We start from the raw sequence: 20960 nt of genomic DNA, 5'->3' as shown, positions 1-20960 counted from the left end.
CTGGATAGCAGGCAATAGCTCTTGCAGACAGACCTTATGACCTACGTTGGATCCCTGAGACCTATATGGTAGAAGGAAAGAACCAGAGCACATACATGCATATATGTGCGCATGTGCGCGTGCGCACACACACAAAACAAAAAAAATTATAAATGAATAATTTCTGTTGAACACTAAAGACTTCCACCAAGTACTTGTCCATGTACGTGGATCAAAAACAGTGGTTTTATGAATGAAACTACCCCGGGGAATTCCTACCAGTAGATGTAATTAATATGACACATCCTTTCAACTCACCACAAGCATTTTTATTTGTTCACACATAAGCCCCAGAGCCAGCCACTCAACCAACAAAACAGAATGGCTTTTCCTTAAATGTGTCCTAACTCTCCTCAGGCGAGAGCTGTCTGCTATTAAGCTGCTTTGTGATACTCTGAAAAGATAATCTAAGACAAAGGTCTCTTTCTACTGAGAACACATAGTCCCAAAGGCATGCATGGGTGGCCCAGGAGGGACTTGAGAACAGGGAGCTTTAAAGGAACCAGTGTCCAGAACCTCAGCTTCTAACAGTATAATTTCCTAAAATTAATATGCCAGAGAAAGGCTTTTTGATATGAAACAGCCCTCATTACAATTTTCAAAAGAGGTACCATCTTACTGTGATGCATTGCAAGGGTGAAGGGTAACACTTTCAGGGCAAACTTTAAAGAACATTCGGAGCACCCGAACCTATACAGCAGGACTTCTCACTCTTCCTAACACTGTGACTCGTTAATACAGTTCCTCATGTTGTGGGGACTCCCAACCATAAAGTTATTTTCTTTTTTCTTTTCTTTTCTTTCTTTCTTTTTTTGTGGTTTTTCGAGACAGGGTTTCTCTGTGTAGCCCTGGCTGTCCTGGAACTCACTTTGTAGACCAGGCTGGCCTCAAACTCAGAAATCCGTCTGCCTCTGCCTCCCGAGTGCTGGGATTAAAGGCATGCGCCACTACGCCCAGCATAAAGTTATTTTCATCGCTACTGCATAACTGTCACTTTCTGCTATTATGAATCATAATATAAATATCTGATATTCAGGATATCTGATATGTGACCCCTGTGAAAGGGTATCCCACTGCTGTACACGCCAAAGGGGTTGTGACCCACAGGTTGAGAACCACTGTCTAGTGCCTCCTTGTCTTTTCCTCCTATATACAGACTTCTGTTACAAGTGAAAACGGCGTTAGGAACCAAACAGAGTAGAATGGAGAATGATGCAAATTTTGGCCTAACAATTTTGCTTCTGCTTCTCTCATCTATTATCAGAGAACACATGGATCTTGAGGGGCAAGGTCCAGGAATTCAAAGTAAACGGAGCACTGGAAAGAAATATTGAATGTGAAAAATAGCTTTTTCATGTAGTTAAGGGTAAGCATTTTTCCAGCTATTCTCAACACTCATATTGAATCCTAAAAATGGCTTTTCTCTTGTAGTTAAGAGTAAGCATTTTTTCCAGCTATTCACTTCAAAATCACTTTAATAAGCCAAAGCTCTATAGGCTGGTACGGCTGCATCTCAAAAATGTATCTGGAATATTTTCCAGAATTATAAAAATTTTAAGATACACTGGAATAAAGGCATGGGTAAAACATTTACATTATTTTTACATGCATTACACTATATTTTACATGCATTATTATAAAGGAAGTTAAAAAACTATTTTATAAATTCCCATCATAAAATATTTCATTTACAAATATGCCTTATCCAATTTTGTTTTTTAAAATGTTTATTTTCTACCTTCTCCTGATAAAAAATAAACTTACCTATAAATGATTTTTAATAATATACTTCTTTCCTCTCTAAATACATAGGAAATTTTTAATCATGGTACTGAATAAAGATAATTGAGTTATTTCTGACTTTTATACTTGATTTTATGGAGTTATTCCTGAAAGTCAGCTATTACAATCTGATACACACACTAAATATTTAAAGAACAAATAACATGCCTTTTATTTTATTTCATTTCATTTTGTTTTATTTTATTATGAGACAGGGTTTCTCTGTATAGCCCTGGCTGTCCTGGAACTCATTCTCTAGACCAGGCTGGCCTCGAACTCAGAATCCCACCTGCCTCTGTCTCTCCAGTGCTGGATTAAAAGCATATGCCACATGTCTAGCTCAAAATAATATGCCTTTCAAAAACACACTTCTCATGTGACACCCTGTCTCAAAGGGTGGAGTTGGCCCAGCAGTTAAGAGCAAGTACTGTTCTTGAAGAGGGCCTGAGTTTAGCTGCCAGCACCCTCATCAGGTGGCTTACAACCTTACTCACACCATCTGTAACTTCAGTTCTAGGGAGCTGCAACACCTTTGGCTGCAAGTACCTGCATTGCCATGCACATAGCAACCCTATATATACACATGATTGAAAACAAGAAAATACATCTTTTTAAAAATCCATATTTTTCTACTTATAAATACCCTATAATTTAATCTGTGAATTGCATCACATTGCAACAAATTAAATATGCTGGCTCATTGCCTTGTTTATAACATTTGTTGGATCTTTATTATTTTAATTGTGAATGATTCCACTTTTATATACATATATTTTAGGACCATTTCTTGGTATTTTTATAAAGCTTCCTGGAATGTATTAATATAGTTGAATTAAAAGCCATTATGCTGATCTCCAGGTTTTTAGTAAATCTGATAATAAGGCCCCATTTTGCCTATTAAAGAAAGTATACCCTGCAAATCCAATAGGTTAAAATCCTAGCCTCTGCACTTTGTTTTTTAAAAAGTGTTTGGAAGTAAATGCCAAAGACATTTTTTCCAGAAATTGTTGGATTAGTGATGGTGTAACATGATTTACCAATACTTCTATTTCCCCTCTCTTTTGCATATCTGCTTGAATAAGTTGCTTTCAAGTAAAGTAGCAAGGGTGATAATTAAAAGCCATTTGATAAATCTTGATAAAACCTTTTGTTATAACTTCCCAGAAAGGGAAAGAACAAATGATTCTAAGAGCTTAGTAACAAATCCCTTTGCAGGTCAGACCATCTCCAATCCATTCTTTGCAGATGACCTTATCAGGCTGTTACTTGACAAACAAATGAGACTGCTTTAATGACAACAACAATAAACTGTGTTCCTGAGCTAAAGAATTCAAGGAAATGCGTGATATCACTTTAACTAACTCCTTCCATTCCCATCTGTACATTTGTGTGAACAAGTATTTCAGTACTTGCTAAAGCAAGGAAAACAATTATTGCTATACCTTGCCTCAGTCTGGCAATAAGTTATGTTAACCCATAGATACATTCATAAATAAGAACATCCTAGCGGTGGTGGCACACACCTGTAATCCCAGCACTTGGGAAGCAGAGGCAGGCGGATTTCTGAGTTCAAGGCCAGCCTGGTCTACAAAGTGAGTTCCAGGACAGCCAGGGCTACACAGAGAAACCCTGTCTCAAAAAACTGGAAAAAAAGAAAATATCCTATCATCTTATTAAAAGAGAAATTGCTGATCAAATTTATTTTTATGTTTAACAATCACTTATCAAAATGTGTAATGTGGTACGTGTGTTTGGATTTACACACCGATTTCTTCTTTAGAACTGTGACAGAGGCAACTAAAAGATTTGCAGGCACTAAAGTATCACACTAGGAAAATTATAGGCAAGAACAACTTTGAGGAGAAAAAAATGGAAATTTATAAAGTATTAGAAAAATGAAGAGTTTGTTTTGTATTTTATAAATATATAATGGTGCATTTCAAAGTTTTTACATGCCACTGGAGGCATGTAAGTGACTGAAAATAATGTTTAATTAAGTTAATTAAGTTAACTGTTTTGGAATAGACAGAGTTTGCTGAATGGCTCAAGCTGGCCTGAAACTTGCTACCTACATAGCTCAGGATAGCCTCAAGCCCATGATTCTCCTACCTTAACCTCCCAACTTATTGGATTATAGTTATATACCAACATATCTGGGTACAATTATGTTTTAAAAATTCATGTTATGATTCTGGATCCTGGTGTAGCATGTCACCATACCATTATAAAAAGGAAGAAATAACTGAAAAAATCAATATGCTTTCATACATTTTTCAGAGAAATGAAGGCAAAGGACAAACTGCTACTAAAGAGAGGAAGAGACGTGAAGAAGGAGAGAGAGAGACAGAAAGAAGGATAAGAGAGAGAAAGGAAGAGGGAGGGAAAAAGAAAGAGAATATGAACACATAGAATATATATCACAACTTACTGAACAAGAAATCCATAGACAGAAACCTCTGAAGGTGCCAGTGGCAGCAAGATGTAAAGTGACAGCTTGCTGAGGCTCATGTGGACCCATGAGAGAGTTCAAAATTCTGGGTCACATGGTTAATTATGACCCACTCATACTAAATCTCCTCCAGGCTCAGATCACCTAAATAACTGAAACTCACATGCTACAGAGGCCTTCCAAGGGCCCCGATGGCCCAGAAGACTCCAGGTGGCAGTACTCAGTCTAGAGACAGGACAGAGAAGTGAGCAAAGAAATAGTTTCTCCTTTGGGTCCCTTCATCTGACTTGCTGAGTAGCCATTGGTTTTCTTGTCATTCTCAAAGAACTCCATTCAATAGTCACATGGTTAGTATCCTTAGTAAAATCTGCAAGTTTCCCTCTGAAATTTTTAGGTAGTAGTTTTTAACATTTCCATAATATAACATGATACTAGACACTAGAATGTCCTGGCTGTACATTTTTTTCTCTCTTGGAGATCTCAAGGATTATTATAGTGCCCAGTTCAATGCAGTACCATGGAAGCTACAGAAGTGGCATGCAGGTCTCCTCAGTCAAGTACTAGATCGTCACCAAAATTAGAATAGGTAAGACTTCTAGAGAAGGAAAACATCTGTCTATACCAAACCATATTTCTCTTTCCATACTTTTAGCAAATCCATCAGCTCCTTCATTGTGAGCCAAGATGGCCTGGATATATAAATCCCCAGTTCTTTATCACACTGTACTTGGTTGTACAACCAATTAGGTCCATCTTATTAGTATGGCAATGTCTTAAGTGCTGCAGATCACACATAAATGACATAGACAATGACCTTATGCTCCATCAATCATCCTAAACCCCTTTAATTCTCTAACATTTGAAATCAGAGTAATATCGCCTTTTCCTTGATCCACAAGAAAATTTTAGAAACACAAATTGGATCATGTCACAAATAGCAGGAGAAAAGCATTAATGGAAAATGTAAGGTGGCTACCCTTGGTGGTGTCATTAATATCTCTCTCTCTCTCTCTCTCTCTCTCTCTCTCTCTCTCTCTGATACAATGGTACACAATTTCATGATGTAATTTCTCCTATGGTTTTAAATGTCACTTTAAATTTCAGGTATTGAACAAGTGAGGTGGTATGGGCTGAACTGGAAACATTAACAATGTCAGATTTTATTGATAGACATCTGAAAGGGGTACTTTTCAGGAAGCATATTATAAAGCAGTTTCTGGACAAAGAAATGCACTTCTTACCTCCTACCAACAAGTAGCTGTTGGGAAACAGTGTTTTTGCTTGCATAAGTGCCCTTGCATGACCTGAGTGGAAGAGGTCAAATATCCCGTCTGCATACACTCTAACAGGCCTATCAACTGTGGAAGAAAGATACAGTTAACACAACTACACAATAAGTAATCCCCATTACCTTCCATTAGAACTGCACAATAAATTTACCTACAGAAGACACAATTATCAGTTTAACATCAGTACATAAAATTGATTTTTTAAAAACTAGATTCTTTGAAAGCTATCAAAATCCAACAACAACAACAACAACAACAACAACACACACACACACACACACACACACACACACGAACACACACACAAACCAAACCCTCGAAGAATACAACATACAGTGTTACCCAACAAGGAAGACACACAGAGCACTCCGTGTTCTCTTCACCCCACTTAGAATCTAGATGTCTGAAGCAGTGAAATCTACCTGCCACTAGAGAAACTAAGGTTCCCTTTTCGAGTTCTTCATTTTGTTCATTAATGATTTTAGACATGGGCTTGAAAGGAGACCTGAGGACAATTTTAATCATTTAAGTGAAAAGTAATGTGGGGAGGTGGGAGTGGGTGGGTGGGGGAGCACCCTCATAGAAGCAGGGGGAAGGGGATAGAAGAAGGGGTTTGGGGGGACCGAGAAAGGGGATAACATTTGAAATGTAAATAAAGAAAATAGCCAATAAAAAATAAAAAAGTAAAAGTACAGTTTAAGTAAAAGTCCTCAACTGAATAAAGAGACCCCCAAAGCACCCAGCCATGTAGCATATGGTCTTTTTTAGGTCCCTGCCCCTCCCATTTGTGTCTAAGGGCTTTGAGTCACACAGACTCTGTTTCTTAGATGATGGTAGGGTAAGAATGGGCAAGGTCTCTTTTTTCATGTTAAGTTTTTTAGATGGGATCTCACTATATTGACCAGGCTGGCCTTGAACTCCCAGAGATATGATAAAGGAATATGCCACCACATGTAGTCATATGTTAATTGAGACATAGCGTTTAAAGTTACTCTCTATAACATGCTTCAATGGGGCCACAGAAGAAAGGACTTGGTCCTGTTCTCAAAGACAGTGATGCTTTGGTGTGTATTCAGTGCTCAGACTGTTGTTCATTTTTCTTTCCAATTCCAAAGTTCATTGGTGGCTAAAGTAAGCTGTGATGGGGATATTTTCATACCATAAATAGGGAAATGCTACAAAATAAGGCTCATGTCACCTTAGAAAGCACAATGTTTCCCAGCATATCTTTGTACAAGGCCACTCTGGGGCATAAGATAAAGACGGCATGTGACAGGCCCAAACAAGAAGGTAGTCAGTGTATCAGTTTTGTATATAGAGTTGGTGCTTTGGATTAGAAGCCATCAATTGGTCCCCTAATCCTTTCTAGTCTTTCAGGATGCTATTGATGACCCAGACCAGACACCAATTTCCTTAGAATCCGAAGGGCATGCTGAGTGGTTGGGTTTCATCAATGTAGTATATAAAGTGGCCACAACATGGAGGGAGAGGGTTATTGTTCTTGATAATTTTATACTGATAGCCAAGAAAAAGAAGAGGAGGAGGAGAAAGAAGGAAAAAGAGGAGGAAGGAGAGGGAAGGAGAGGGAAGGAGAGGGAGGAGGGAAGAAGAGGGAGGGAGAAAGGGGACAGGCATGCATGTGGTATCATCAAAGTCATCAGAGGATGACATTGGCAAATCCGTTTACTCCTATTGGATTTGGGGGCTCACAGTCAGTCCACCATGCTAGTGCAGCAAATAGTTTTACCCACTGAGCAATCTCACTAGCCTGGTGATTTTTTTAAATAAACATAAGAATCATATTGGCTTTTTTATATATATATATATATATATATATATATATATATATATATTATATTCATGCTCTAAAATGAAATATTAAGGGAATGGGATATGGCCTCATGGTAGAGTGTCTGCCTAGCATGTAACAAGGGCCTGAGTTCAGACTTCAGCGCCTCACACCAAAAAAATAGGGAACTGAACTCAAAAGAGATCATTGCAAACTTCCATTAACTGATTTAGGATTTAGATTTAAAATTGTGATTAGTTATTGATACAACCCGACCTCATTAATTTAGAACATAAAGAAATATCATATTAATAGATTCAGATGGTACAATCTTGCTAATAAATTAAATTTCTGCAATAGAAAAAAATCTAGAGATTTTATGTCAGACTGAGAACTGCAACTATTTTCAATTATATACTATTTTGAACAAACAGAATTGCTTTCACAGGATGATACTGTATTCTAAATAAGGCGCAGTAAACAGAAAATGCTCTGAAATAACAAACTGTCTAATGAGGGATCTTGGATTTCAATGCTCTTATTCAATTGCAATTCAATTGAGGAAAATTTGTTTTAAGATATAAATCCCACAAGAAAGCAGATGGCAGTTTTGTGGAAGTTTTTGTTAACGATTCAGAGGTGATCAGGATAAATGAATTCAGGAAGCAGAGAGGAAGAAAGTAAAGAAAGACGCCATAATTACTGGGGGAAAGGCCATTTAGTAAATTTCAAGACTATCTGTAGAGTTGATTTTGCAGTCAGATCACTTTTTAAAATTGTAATGTGTCAGCAACTTCCAGACTGGAAAACTCCTACAGGGCCCAAAGCAAAAAGAGGAACTTGGTTTCTTGGTCTCTTCAAGGGATGGAGGGAATGAGAAAGGAGGAAAGGGGCGGGGAGAAGAGGTGGGGAGGGAGAGAGACTGGATAGACAGAGAGGTTAAACCGGAGCAAACGATTACAGTGAAAGCATTGTTTATCTGCTATACCCACACACCTTCCTTCCAGGCAGGGCCTGAGCATGGTATGACTTAGTCCTGAGTCTAGCCGAGGACAGCCCTCACAGGGAAAGTCATTGTACTGGAGAAAGGAGGGGTATGAGGCAATAGGGAGCTGAAGTTCTAGCCCTACCCAGTTATGACACTGTTTCTCTAGTCTTCTGGGATTTTTCAAAGATTAAATGAGATGGGGCACATTCTGGCACTGAGAGCCCAGCCTTCCGACTCCACAGGTGCTCCCAGAGCAGCGGCATTACCCTGGAGGTTGGCAAGAGTTGTGGCTTGGCGTAGTGGGCCCCAGCCTGTGCGGACAGAATCACGGACTCCGGTGGGGAGTCCCAGACATCTGTATGTCCACAAGTCCTCCTGGTGACTCTGATGCAGGCTCTAGGGTAAGAAGCTCTGCCATTTGCCAGCTGAAGGACCTTGTGCAGCCTTGCAAGCTCTCTAAGTCTTCAATTCCTTATGTGTGAAATACTGAAAGTCCTGACCATGTTGAGTTATGAGAACAAAATGATAGGATACACATAAAGACCTTAGGACTTTGTACACACTGAGTAACTGCCTATTACCAGCAATTGATCCACTGCCCCTTACCCTGTGGATTCTTTTAAGCTTGGGTTGTCTGCATATCGCAGTGGCAGTTCAAGACCAGCCTGCTTTCCCATCAGAAATGCCTTAAATCTCAACTCACTCAACTAGTCTTATTTTTCACACATCCCAACCAAATGTGGACTGATCCACATTTACCCCCAGACAGCTCTCTCTAGCTCTGTGCTTTCCCACAAGTATTCCTGTTCTACCCCTACAGAATAACTGTTTTCTGTAGACACAATCCAAAACTTCTCTCAAAAGAACCAGATATGTTCTGTGCCCTCCCTTAAGTCTTGCCTGACCACTCCAGGCCACAAGAACGTGCAAATTCTCTGAACTGTCACTTATCATCAGTGTTATACACGGTGCCTGTGGCTTTTACTTCGTGCCTAACAGGCTTGCCCCTTTAATTATCATGAAAGCCCATGGGAAACAGAAATGGTACTTTATACTTGCTTTTACATCTCTTCCCTGCTGATCTTCTGATATAGGCTAAAGGAGTGGCTGGAGGAATACACTTCTAGAACAAAACTCAGTCATTTTAGGGGCTCACTTAAAACATACAAATGACATTTCAGAAAAGTTACAACTATTGTGACTTAGTTCATCCACACCTTGAAAGTGGACATTTTGCAGAACCTGTCTGTCACAAAAACCATGTGGGACAAGACATTGTCCCTATTTTGCAAATGGGAAGAGGAATCCAGATCATCTTCCTGAGTTGCCAAAGTCTGTGGAACTAGTAAATGACAGAGCTTGGGCTTAAGCATCTCCTGCATTTTTACCTTGGCAACTTTGATTTGATTCTTTTGTTACAGGAGGGTCTTGCTCTGCAGCCTATGTTATCTTGGAACTCACTGCGTAACCCATGCAGTTCCTGAATTCCTAGCTGGCCTTCTGCTTCAGCCTCCATGGGGCTGGGATTGCGGCTGCAAGTCCTCATACTCAACTACTTCTCGCTAGGAATATCCACTGGGCTAAGATCACAAAATTCTGCTCTGAAAGGAAGCACTGCTCACACAATGCTGTGAGATAACTTCAGATGTTGAGACGAAACCCATTTGAGAAATGAGAACAGCCTCACCTGGTGTTCCTAAGCGGGCCTGGGCAATGGTCAGTTTTTCATGAGGTGCTTGGCACTGGCAGCTGGATTCATCAGCAAATGGGGCTGGTGCAGTCAGGGTCTAGAAGGGGGAAAGAGAAGGGAAATACCTTCTGATAAAGATTTCTTTAGCACCATCCTCCTCCCTTGAAGTTTCCTGTTTGGTAGGCAGGTATGATTAAGAAGAAAATAGCAGGTCACGATGGCTCACACCTATAGTCCCAGTGCTTAACTGGAGAGCCCAAGGCAGGGTGATCATAGTAAGTTCCAGGCCAGCCTGAGCTATGGAGTGAGTTCCTCAGTGGCTCAGACTTCAGAGAGTGAGACCCATGGCGCTAGGGGGAAAGAGTAGAATATATTTGCTGGGCTTGCCAGAGCAATATTGTACTCCTAGAAATAAAGCTTTGTCACAGTCCCTTCCCCCTCCTCTTTAACTGATACATCAGGAATATTAAGAGCTACTTGGCCATGGTGACTTACACATGTAATCCCAACACTCAGGAGACTGAGACAGGAGGATGGAGAGTTCAAAGTCAGCCTGAGCTATAGAGTAAGACCCTGTCTTAAAAACTAAGAACAAATAAAATTTTACAAAGAAGAAATAATAGATCTGTACAATGCCTACCATATGCCAGATATTAGATGAGATTCTCTGGGGCTGCCATCTCTTTCTGGCCTCCCAACACACTAAGCTGCATACATATTTCTATCCTTCCATAGGGTACCATCATACTGTGCCTATTTCACAGAAAAGGCAACCGAGGCTCAGGAAGATTAAGAAATATGCTAAGTCATGCCCTTGGAAAATCATAATGCCCAGCTTTGAGCATCTCCCAACCAACTGGGGCAGTCTTCAGATATTTAGACTCACCCACACCCGGGACACTCGGCTGAAAGGAACCTCATATTCAGAAGCGTGGCACGACATCTCCTGTAATTCACACACACACACACACACACACACACACACACACACACACACACACACACCAGCCTAGCCAATCACAGATGCTGATGTCTCTTCAATGCAAAGGCCAAGGCTGATATCTGCACCAGAGAGCGCCTAAAAGCACAGCAATTCTGGCGGGCTGCAGATAACTGCTCCTGTGGTAGCTCCCCCAGCTACCAATGGCTAGAGGCCCCGCCCCAGGCAGCTTGGGCTGAGGCTCTGGGGAACGCTGTGAGAAAGATGTAGTCACTTGGAAGCCTGCCCAGGAAGTGGCCCTGCATTTTTTAGTCAGCCTCTTAAAATGAAAACCTCACTCTCTCCAGACAGAGGAAGACAAAGCGGGCGGTGTGTGCTGTAAACAGGGCAATCCAGAGTTGTCCATTTGCAGTCTTTGAGCTATGTCATTACCACAGTCACCTCATTTTTTGGGTTTGTTTTTGTTTTAAGCTAAGGTTCACTAGTCACTGCAAACATTACTCACAGTGCTGCATGAATTGTTTATTAGCGATAGAGACAGGTGGTATTTCTTAACTTGGGAAGATGTGACTGAGAAAGGATCTAGAACAAGGGATGTGATTTACATCTGCCATCAATTCATATTTCTTCAGTTACTTATTCACTCAAATCTCCATCAGGTGCTGTACAAAAATCTAGGGCTAGGTGTAGGGCTAAAGCTAGCCCACTCCTTGGCTTTTTAATTGTTTTTTAAAGTCAGGACCTTGTTACGTACCCCAAGCTGATCTTGACTTCAGAATCCCCCTACCTCATTCTCCCAAGAGCTGGGCTAATAGCCATGCACTATCATGCCTGTAAGTTAGTCCTTGCTCTTCATGAGACCATGTTCTCCAAGACACCGTGTTCCCTACACTGACAAGAAGCCAACCTTGCCCTGGCCCCATCCTGTGCCCCCCTTCAGTACCTTCTACTCTGAGGTAGGAATCCTACTGCAGTTTCATTTGGAGATCTCCTAATAAGTGCCTGAGACTTCCCAGAGCTCTGGCAACAAACCAAGACTCTGGCAAAAAAGAACTGGGGAACGAAACTCCACTTTTTGGTTTGATTTGGTTTGGTTTCTCGGATACATTAAGGTGATTTGGGGGGGGGGGCTCTAGTAGGGCAGAGAAGTGTGTGTAATGTGGCAAAGAAGAGCCATATGTATTTGTAAGACTCCCATTCAAATCTCCTTTGTAGCACTTGCTGAGTGTACACACACACACACACACACACACACACACACACACACACACATTATAGAATCTGTCTGGCTAAGCTCATATTTTCAAATCAGGATACAACCAGACTTGGCTAGAGCTGTATCAGATGGACTCTTGGTTTCAACAGCGGTGGCAACGAAAGTCATGGGTGGCCCAATATCATACCTTTAACAGGAACTACCTATACATGTGGTAAAAGAGTTATTTGACTTTGCATGTTCCTAAAAGCAAGTTCTGTAATGTATCTGGATTCAGTCTCATCTGTAAATGGGGTAACTATCTTACAGGATTGTTCTGAGAAACAAAGATTATATGTGTGCTATATTTAGTATCCAATACATTGTATCCTACAACTGCTATCCTTACTCATTAAATCATACATCACACTACCTATGTACCATGATAGATAATGTAGTTCTCCATACAAACAAGAAAAATGACTCAGGAATGCATTTTAACAACACAACCCAAATTAGTAAAGTAGTTGAAAATGAGTGTGTGTGTGTGTGTGTGTGTGTGTGCGCGCGCGCGCGTGCACGCGTGTCTGTGTGTGAATAAGCTTCATGTTTGTGGGTACCCACAGAAGCCAGAAGAGGGCAGCCAATCCCCTGGAACTGGAGTTACAGGCAGTCATGAGTTACCTGACATAGGTAGTGCGGACCAAACCCAGGTCTCCTAGAAGAGTAACAAGTGCTCTTTACTGAGCCATCTCTCCAGACCCAAATGAAAATATCTTATATTAATGATTTCTTACCTGTTTCTGTTTTTTGTTGTTGTTACTATTGTGAGAATTTTTTTAAGATACAGTTTTATGATTATGCTAGTCCAGGTTAGCTATAACTTGCTAGTCCAGGCTAACCTGGAACTCTGCTTCAGTCTCACGTATCTGGGTTTAACACAGCTGTTTCATTTACATGTGTATATGAACAGTTAATCTTTATCATATAGTCTCAACTAAATGACGATTTAGAAATATTTTTTTGTTTTTTTGTTTTGTTTTTTTTTTTGAGACAGGGTTTCTCTGTATAGCCCTGGTTGTCCTGGAACTCACTTTGTAGACCAGGCTGGCCTCAAACTCAGAAATCCGCCTGCCTCTGCCTCCCGAGTGCTAGGATTAAAGGCGTGTGCCACCACGCCCGGCTTTTTTTTCTTTTTTTTTTTGGTAGAAATATTTTTATGTACTAGTCTCAAGGCTTACTAGACAAAGTGTTGTCGTTTCATAAGGAAGATGTATTAAGAGGGTGGGAGAGCTGGCATTTAAAACAGAGAAAACTTGTACTGAAAGATGGAGATAGTTTATGTGCGTTGTGCATTTTGCTGTTGATTTTCATGGCCCGGAAGTAAGGAAATGGGAAGACTGAAGAGAAGGAAAGCAGGCAGAAGGCCTCAGTGCATATGTGTGCTCCCATGTGCAGCATGAACACAGATGAGCATCTGTAACTGCAGTTGGCATGGGAACGGTTTGTTTTTATAAGAACAGGGACAATGCAAAAATAAACAAGTTGAAGCCTGCTTTCTAGAACATTTCCTTTCAAAGTGATGCTGAATAGGCCTTGGGGTGAGCATCGGATACGACATTGGAACAATAGGATGGCTCAGTGGATACTGGTGCTGTCCACGCAAGCCCAGCGACCCCAGTTCAGTTCCTAGAACCCATGTAAAGGCAGAAGGAGAGATCAGACTCCACAAAGTTGTTTTATGGCCTCTATACCTACAAATCATCATCATCATCATCATCATCATCATCATTATTATTATTATTATTTCACTTAGGAGAAGAGAGGATCGGCCAATGTGGCTGGCCTTTGACCTATCTAGATGTCTGCGAGGGTCCCTATCTATTCTTCAACCTTTACCAAAGTCCAAATGCTTACTGGGATACTCTGATGTATTCCAGAGATAGGCCTTTTGTTAAGACATGAAAGTGGGGCCCAATAATACAGTGTAACAACTAAGTCTTTGATTGTCTACCCAGTGATACATATAAAGTGTCAAATACATTTGCTCATTTAGTTTGTACAAGAACTCTATAGGATAGGTACAACATCTAGCAAACTCTATAGGACCTGTCTGCAATAGTGATAGCAGTTGATGACAAGAAGCCACAGCAGTGGTAGATCCTTTAGACTCAGTTGGCTTTGTTGGTTCCCTCTGAACTTCTGAACTGAATAAACATTCACATTTTTAGACAGGATGAGGAGACCACAGAAAGAAGATACTGAAATGCCTGATAATCTGGAAGGGGAAACTCAAACAATTAACTGAAGAAGTAAAAGTACAAGGCAAATATTTTCACCCTGACTTAGTGACACATGTAGCCATTGGCAAGCCTCAAGCCTCAGCTCAGACTCTAAGGCATCCAGATCACCTTTTCTAGTGTTTCTAGCACAAGCTACACAGTTAAGTGATGCTAGATGTCTGGGAGGTAGGCAAATAAAGGAACAAATAAGAAAGGCAGGAAAGCGAGGTGAGTCTGGGGCAGCAGCGAAGAGTGACCTTTTCAGAACACGAAAAGATAATAATTAAAAAGGCAAGCACAATTTACCATCATTTCATATTTGTAACCAAAGTCCCATTCTTTTCAATATACAATTCATAGAAATCAAGTGACTAGAATAGCGGGTGTCATCAGAACCATAGACCACACACCTCCCTGGAGAACCATAGTTCACATTCAAAGTTGGGACTATGAGACACAAGAGATCGTTCAGTAGAAGAGTGATGACTTTCAAGGGATAAGAAGCCATGGCCCAGTGTCCCAGACTTCACATGTACGCAGACCTTGGAAGACCACAGATTTGGTTCTAGGCCTCAGTAAAGAGTCCTCTTGCCTAATTTAGGATTTCAGAACACCCAACCATTGCTTGCTAATGGGCTTCCCATTTGTCATGTGTTCCAGTACTGTAAACTGTACCACAGTGTCATACAAAAGTTATACTCCCAAAAGGCTTTGCAAAGGAAAGGGCATTGTGTATTGGCCATTGTTTTACAGAATCTCTTTTACTGAGTCTTGTCAAATATTTACCTAAGACAAAACTGTTACATAGCTGGGAGTGTACTCCAGAGACGAAGGCAGGAGGCGCATGAGTACCCAGCCAGATTAGGCCACATAGGAATTCAAGGGCAGCTTGAGTTTCATAGCAAGACTTCTGCAAGTGTATGTGCAAGCAGGTGCATATGCACACACAGCTACATGCCCATACCTGAACACACACACATACACACATGCATGCACATGCACACAGAGATAGTTATCAGGTACAATATAAAATATATGATATAATTACTACTGGAGTGCAAAAAAAATGATACATAAAACCTGCACTTATGCATTGTGCATCGTTGACTGACAACAAAAAATTGAGAATTAAAAAAGACAACATAAAAAATTCTAATTTTCATCTCTGAACATAATTTTAAATTCAGATTTAATTTAGGATCGTAAAAGTTTAGTCTGATTGCAAGATAGAAAAAAAATAAACAAAATAGTTGGCCATAGGTCTGAAATACACAAGTCACTAGAGTCTGGAATTAGATCATTGATTATGTAGAATCCCAAATCACATAGTTGATATGAAAGTCTTGCCAGCAGAAATCCATGGAGTGGAAGATAACAAGGCCCAGAATGTGGCTCAACACCAAGAAGTACCCTTTTCTCATTTTGTTAACTACAGTGTGTACACATAAAGAAGTGATGACAGACATCACCACAAAGACTGGGGCAGATAGATGTGTATCAAGAAGGAATAATTCCTAAGGTATTTCCCTGAATGCAAGATGGAAATCCCTAAACAGTACACATGCATGTTAATACTGTGGAATATCATTTATGATTTAAAAAGGGGGGAAGGATGAAATAGAAGTAGATCAGAATTATGCTGAGCTGATACCTATTGTTCACATGTGGCTATTTAAACTAACATGATACTTAAAACACAATAAGATTTAAAACACAATCTCAGTCATGCTAGCCACACTGGAAGTATTTAATAAGCACATATGGTCAACAGGTCTTTTGGACAGTACAGACAGAGAACATTCCTGTTATCACAGAAAGGGCTACTTAGCCTAGAAGAAGAAACAGCAGGCACTTAATCACCTCCTTGGAAAGAAGATATATGAGTTCTTTTGCTTTGTTCTTATAATAACATATTCATGTCATTTACATAATGTAAAAATAAATTTAAAGAAATATTTTCCTCTTCTGTGATTTCAGATTTGCAGGAAATTTAATCAAGGCTCAGGTGTCCTTAATATGGAGGATAGGTCTTACAGAAAATGAAAGCATTCAGCTATTATCTATAAACTAGCTGATATAATTCCTATGCATAGGGAAGTTTTAGAACTCATTTGTGCTTTTGAAAGATTTAAATCACTGTCATAATATCTGCTCATTATCCCTTTGTTGAACATTTTATATCATGTGAGTAGTAGTGTGTGTTCAGTACTGTTATAGATTCTGAGGTTACATCAGAGGAAATAACAGACAAAAACAAAAAACAAAAAAAAACCAAAAACAGCCAGGCAATGGTGGCACACTCCTTTAATTCCAGCACTTGGGAGGCAGAGGCAGGCAGATTTCTGAGTTCAAAGCCAGCCTGGTCTACAGAGTGAGTTCCAGGACAGCCATGGCTACACAGAGAAATCCTGTCTAAAAAAAACGAAAACAAAAACAAAAACAACCAATCATCCAAACAGCAACAACAAAAACTGTCTTGTCCTCCTAATACTCAAGAGTAATGACAAACACCAAGAAGAATGTAAAATATGTGCAGTGTGTTAAGTGGTGATTGCCAGGAGGATGCTCGGTGTCCTTCAGCATTCTCTGCCTTTTTTCTTCTAGACAGGGTCTGTCACTGAAACTGAAGCTAAGCTGACAGTCAGCCCTAGTTAGCAATCATCCCACCTCTCTCCACTGTAGCACTGGATTATGTGTGTGTGTGTGTGTATGTGTGGCTACATCTTTTTTTTTTTTTAAAACATGGATGCTGAAATCAAAACTCAAGTTCTTGTGCTTGTATTGCAAGCACTCTTCCCTAATGAGTCATCTGTATAGTCTAGTTTTTATTCTCTTTTTGAGACAAGGTCTTATGTAACCCAGGCTGGCCTTGAACTCACTATTTTTCTGGTGGTGGCCTGAGCTCTTGATTCCCTTTTCTTAGCCTTTGTTATGCTGGGATTACAGGCATGCACTACCACAGCTGGCTTTGACTGTGCTTTAACAGGACCTTAGGGGATACATTGAGAACAAACTAGTAAGAGATCTTAGGTAGAAACAAAACCACTGCACTAGAGGTAATGAGACATCAGATTTTACATAGATTTTGTGTAAATAAAATTTGGAATACATTGTATACAAAGTATAAAAAGAATAAGGAGCTAGGATAATTCCAAGTAATTGGGCAGAAAAATGGGAGCACCTGGGTTATCATTCTCTGGCTGGGAAAGGTTCTAAAATCGAAAGTCTGTGGTAGAAAGGATGGAAAGATTTGGGTTCTATTGTCACTCCCTCACTTGAACATTACTGTTAGATCTCTAACTAGGGATGTCAGGCCTATATGTACAAGGCAGAAATTTGGGAGAGAGCACTAAAAGCTGCAATAGGGCTCTAGAAGACGTCTCAATATAAGTGATACTTCAAGCAATTGGAATAAATACATATTATAACATTTAAAAGCATGAAGGCAAGGAGAATAAGGGTCCAAGTTGGCAAATAAGGAGACAGTAAATTTGTAGACAGTCTTTCTCTACCATTATGAAAACTCCAGAAAGCAAGGACTTGGTCTGTCATCTTTGTTGCTATAGCTTCTCTCCACAATGCAGTCCTGGACACAGAGTAGGTCCTTAACAAATACTAGTTGAATAGTAACTGGAGAAAATGATTGCTGATGAAAACAGAAATAGGCATTGAGCTCAGGAAGAAAGTACACATATTAACAGTGTACTCTAAATGTCTCTTATCATCATAGTATATATTTTAGGAAACTAAGGGAAGTTAAGAGAAAACAAACCTCAAATAATTTAATTCTGTTTTCCAGAGTCAACTGTTGGTACACATTATGGTTTATGCCATGTATACATACTAAAAGCTTTAGAACTTTTCTGCATGAGCTCTTTCTTCACCCAGCACATCACAACAATCTTATCATTTAATTAGTTTTCAATCTCGCTAATTTAAGACAATTAAATATTACACTGAATAGGAAAATCATGCATAGACTCCAAGAGATAGCTCTATGTTTAAAATTGCACACTGCTCTTATAGAGGACCAAGTTCAGTTCTTAGCACCCACATCAGGCAGTTTGCAACAGCCTTAATATAGTTCCAGCTGTAGGGAATTGGATACCTTCTTCTGGATTCTGTAAGCACCTGTGCAGACTCATGCACACACCCACACACAGACATGCACATATGCACATAATTAAAAATAAAACAAATCTTGAAAAAATAAAAGTCTTAAATTGTTCCCCAATGTTAAGCGTTAATTTAAAATATATTTTCTTAATAAAGGAACATTCTAAAGATAATTCTGAATCTGTGATTGTTTTCTTTGAATAGATGCCTAGGAGCTAAATTACTTAGATCAGGGGTGTAAACATTTTAAAGATAAGCATTTGAAGAATGTTTTAACATCTATTGGTAAATTACCTTCTACAAAGGCTGCATCATTCACACTTACATTACAATGTATGAAAAGCGCCTATCTTGTTGCCATCTCGCTGGCATGAAGTATTATCTTTGTCAATTTTATAGACCAAAAAATGGCATCATGCTGTTTCAATTTGCATTATTTTGATTACAGGAAAGATTGAACATTTTTCAAATGTTTATTAGCCATTTGTATTTTCTTCTGAAAATAACCTGTCCTTTGCCCACTTTTTCTATTGTTGGGAATAAATAGGTTGAAACTGTTTAAAAGCAAAACAATATAGCACAGTTAAAAAGTTACCTGAAATATTTTTGTAAATACATTTGCAACTTTATTTAAATTTGCCTTGTAGGAATTCCATTAAGGGGAAAAAAACCCACACAACTATTTCAATGCAGTCATCTGGGCGTGAGAGGGCTGTTATACTTATGAACTGGCAGTGACTGTACGCTCCTGCACAAGAGCTGCACAAAATCAAGCCAGGTAAAGTCCAAACACGAACTGGGTCAGAGAGGAAGCCACAAAGTACCACCCCTGCCTGAGAAGCTATTGACAATTAACAGCTGCTGGGAGATTGGGGGGGGGGTCAGTTTTCTTCAGGGATTCGGCACCTGAGAGGCTACCCGTGCCCCAATAAATGGTTCTCCACCCATGTCCATAAGGCAGCTCTAAGTGGACTCAGTGGGCTTAAAAATACAACAGTACATAATGTAGAGAGGGAAGCATGCTGAAGGGGAAAGAGGAGACATTAGAGAAAAGGGAATGGGTAATAAGGTGGGTTTGATAGTTTACTTGTTTCTTTCTTTCTTTCTTTCTTTCTTTCTTTCTTTCTTTCTTTCTTTCTTTCTTTCTTTCTTTCTTTCTTTCTTTCTTTCTTTCTTTCTTTCTTTCTTTCTTTCTTTCTTTCTTTCTTTCTTTCTTCTGAGACAGGGTTTCTCTGTGTAGCCCTGGCTGTCCTGGAACTCACTCTGTAGACCAGGCTGGCCTCAAACTCAGAAATCCGCCTGCCTCTGCCTCCCAAGTGCTGGGATTAAAGGCGTGCGCCACCACTGCCCAACCGATAGTGTACTTTTCAAAAACAAAATTTAGGTCAGTCATTTGTGGTAGTGTATGACTTTAATCCCAGCACTTGAGAGGCAGCGGGAGGTGTATAACTATGAGTTTAAGTCACCCTGGGTCACATAAAGAGTTTCTAGGACAGCCAAGGATACAGAGCAAGACCTCATCTCAAAAACAAAGGCAATAACACAAGTTAAACAACAAAACAAAGCAATAGCCAGGCAGTGATGGCACACATCTTTAATCCCAGCACTCTGGAGGCAGAGGCAGGTGAATCTCTGAGTTCTAGGCCAGCCTGGCTACAGAGCAAGTTGCAGGACAGTCAGGGTTATACAGAGAAACTCTGTCTCAAAAAACAAGCAGCAACAAAAAAACATCAACGACAACCAAAAAAGAGTGTCTAAGCACCTGCATCTAAATCCGCCTAGTAATTACTGGTCCTTTGGAGATCAGAGGAGAGAAAGTGTATTATGCCCTGGCATGTGGGCTTTCTTAAAACAAGGACCAGCCATAAGCTGCAAGTCCCTCCGATGTTGCTTTGGAACACACAACAGTAACTTGCAAATAGCATGATGAATCTTAGAACTAAACCTGAAATCATGTTTCACTGATTATAAAATATCTGTTTCCTCCCCTCCAATTATAATAGGTTCAAGATTAGAACTCATCTCCCAGTACATCATGTCTTATAAACAGTGTTGGCTGTTTCACACATGACCGCTCTGAAATGCAAGTGCAGCTTACAGTTAACAGATCTTCTTAGGTCCATGCCATTAATAGGCACTGGTACTAAGAATCTTTACCTGGAGGTAAGAAATTCTGTACTCTGAGTTATGTTTTCGTAGGCAATTGATCTTTAATATGATGAGCATTAGTCATCTTATCCCGCTTCCTTCCCCCAAAACCTCAAAGTAGCTTAAAAACAGTAAAAATTGGCAGTTTAAAACTTGCTTTAAGCCGGGCGTGGTGGCGCACGCCTTTAATCCCAGCACTCGGGAGGCAGAGGCAGGCGGATTTCTGAGTTTGAGGCCAGCCTGGTCTACAAAG

At 39.9% G+C, this 20960-nt stretch overlaps 1 protein-coding gene across 3 annotated transcripts in view; it reads right to left on the bottom strand.

The window, feature by feature from the left end:
* The window catches only part of Pcyt1b (phosphate cytidylyltransferase 1, choline, beta), a 92030-nt gene that overhangs the window by 33647 nt on the left and 37423 nt on the right, over nucleotides 1-20960 (bottom strand). For 2 of the 3 annotated variants that reach the window (XM_021187866.2, XM_021187865.2), the window contains exons 2-3: nucleotides 10024-10123; nucleotides 5512-5628 (exon numbers count right to left, since the gene is read on the bottom strand). In XM_021187866.2, the coding sequence (XP_021043525.1) occupies nucleotides 5512-5628; nucleotides 10024-10123 (217 nt within the window). Of the gene's footprint in view, nucleotides 1-5511; nucleotides 5629-10023; nucleotides 10124-10912; nucleotides 10987-20960 lie in introns of those variants that run through there. The other variant, XM_029534451.1, reaches the window with a different exon arrangement.

This window comes from Mus pahari, chromosome X (genome assembly GCF_900095145.1).
Source record: "Mus pahari chromosome X, PAHARI_EIJ_v1.1, whole genome shotgun sequence".
Classification (NCBI taxonomy): domain Eukaryota; kingdom Metazoa; phylum Chordata; class Mammalia; order Rodentia; family Muridae; genus Mus; species Mus pahari.
The sequence above is the reverse complement of the archived record's forward strand: the minus strand, read 5'-3'. Positions and strand labels throughout refer to the sequence as shown.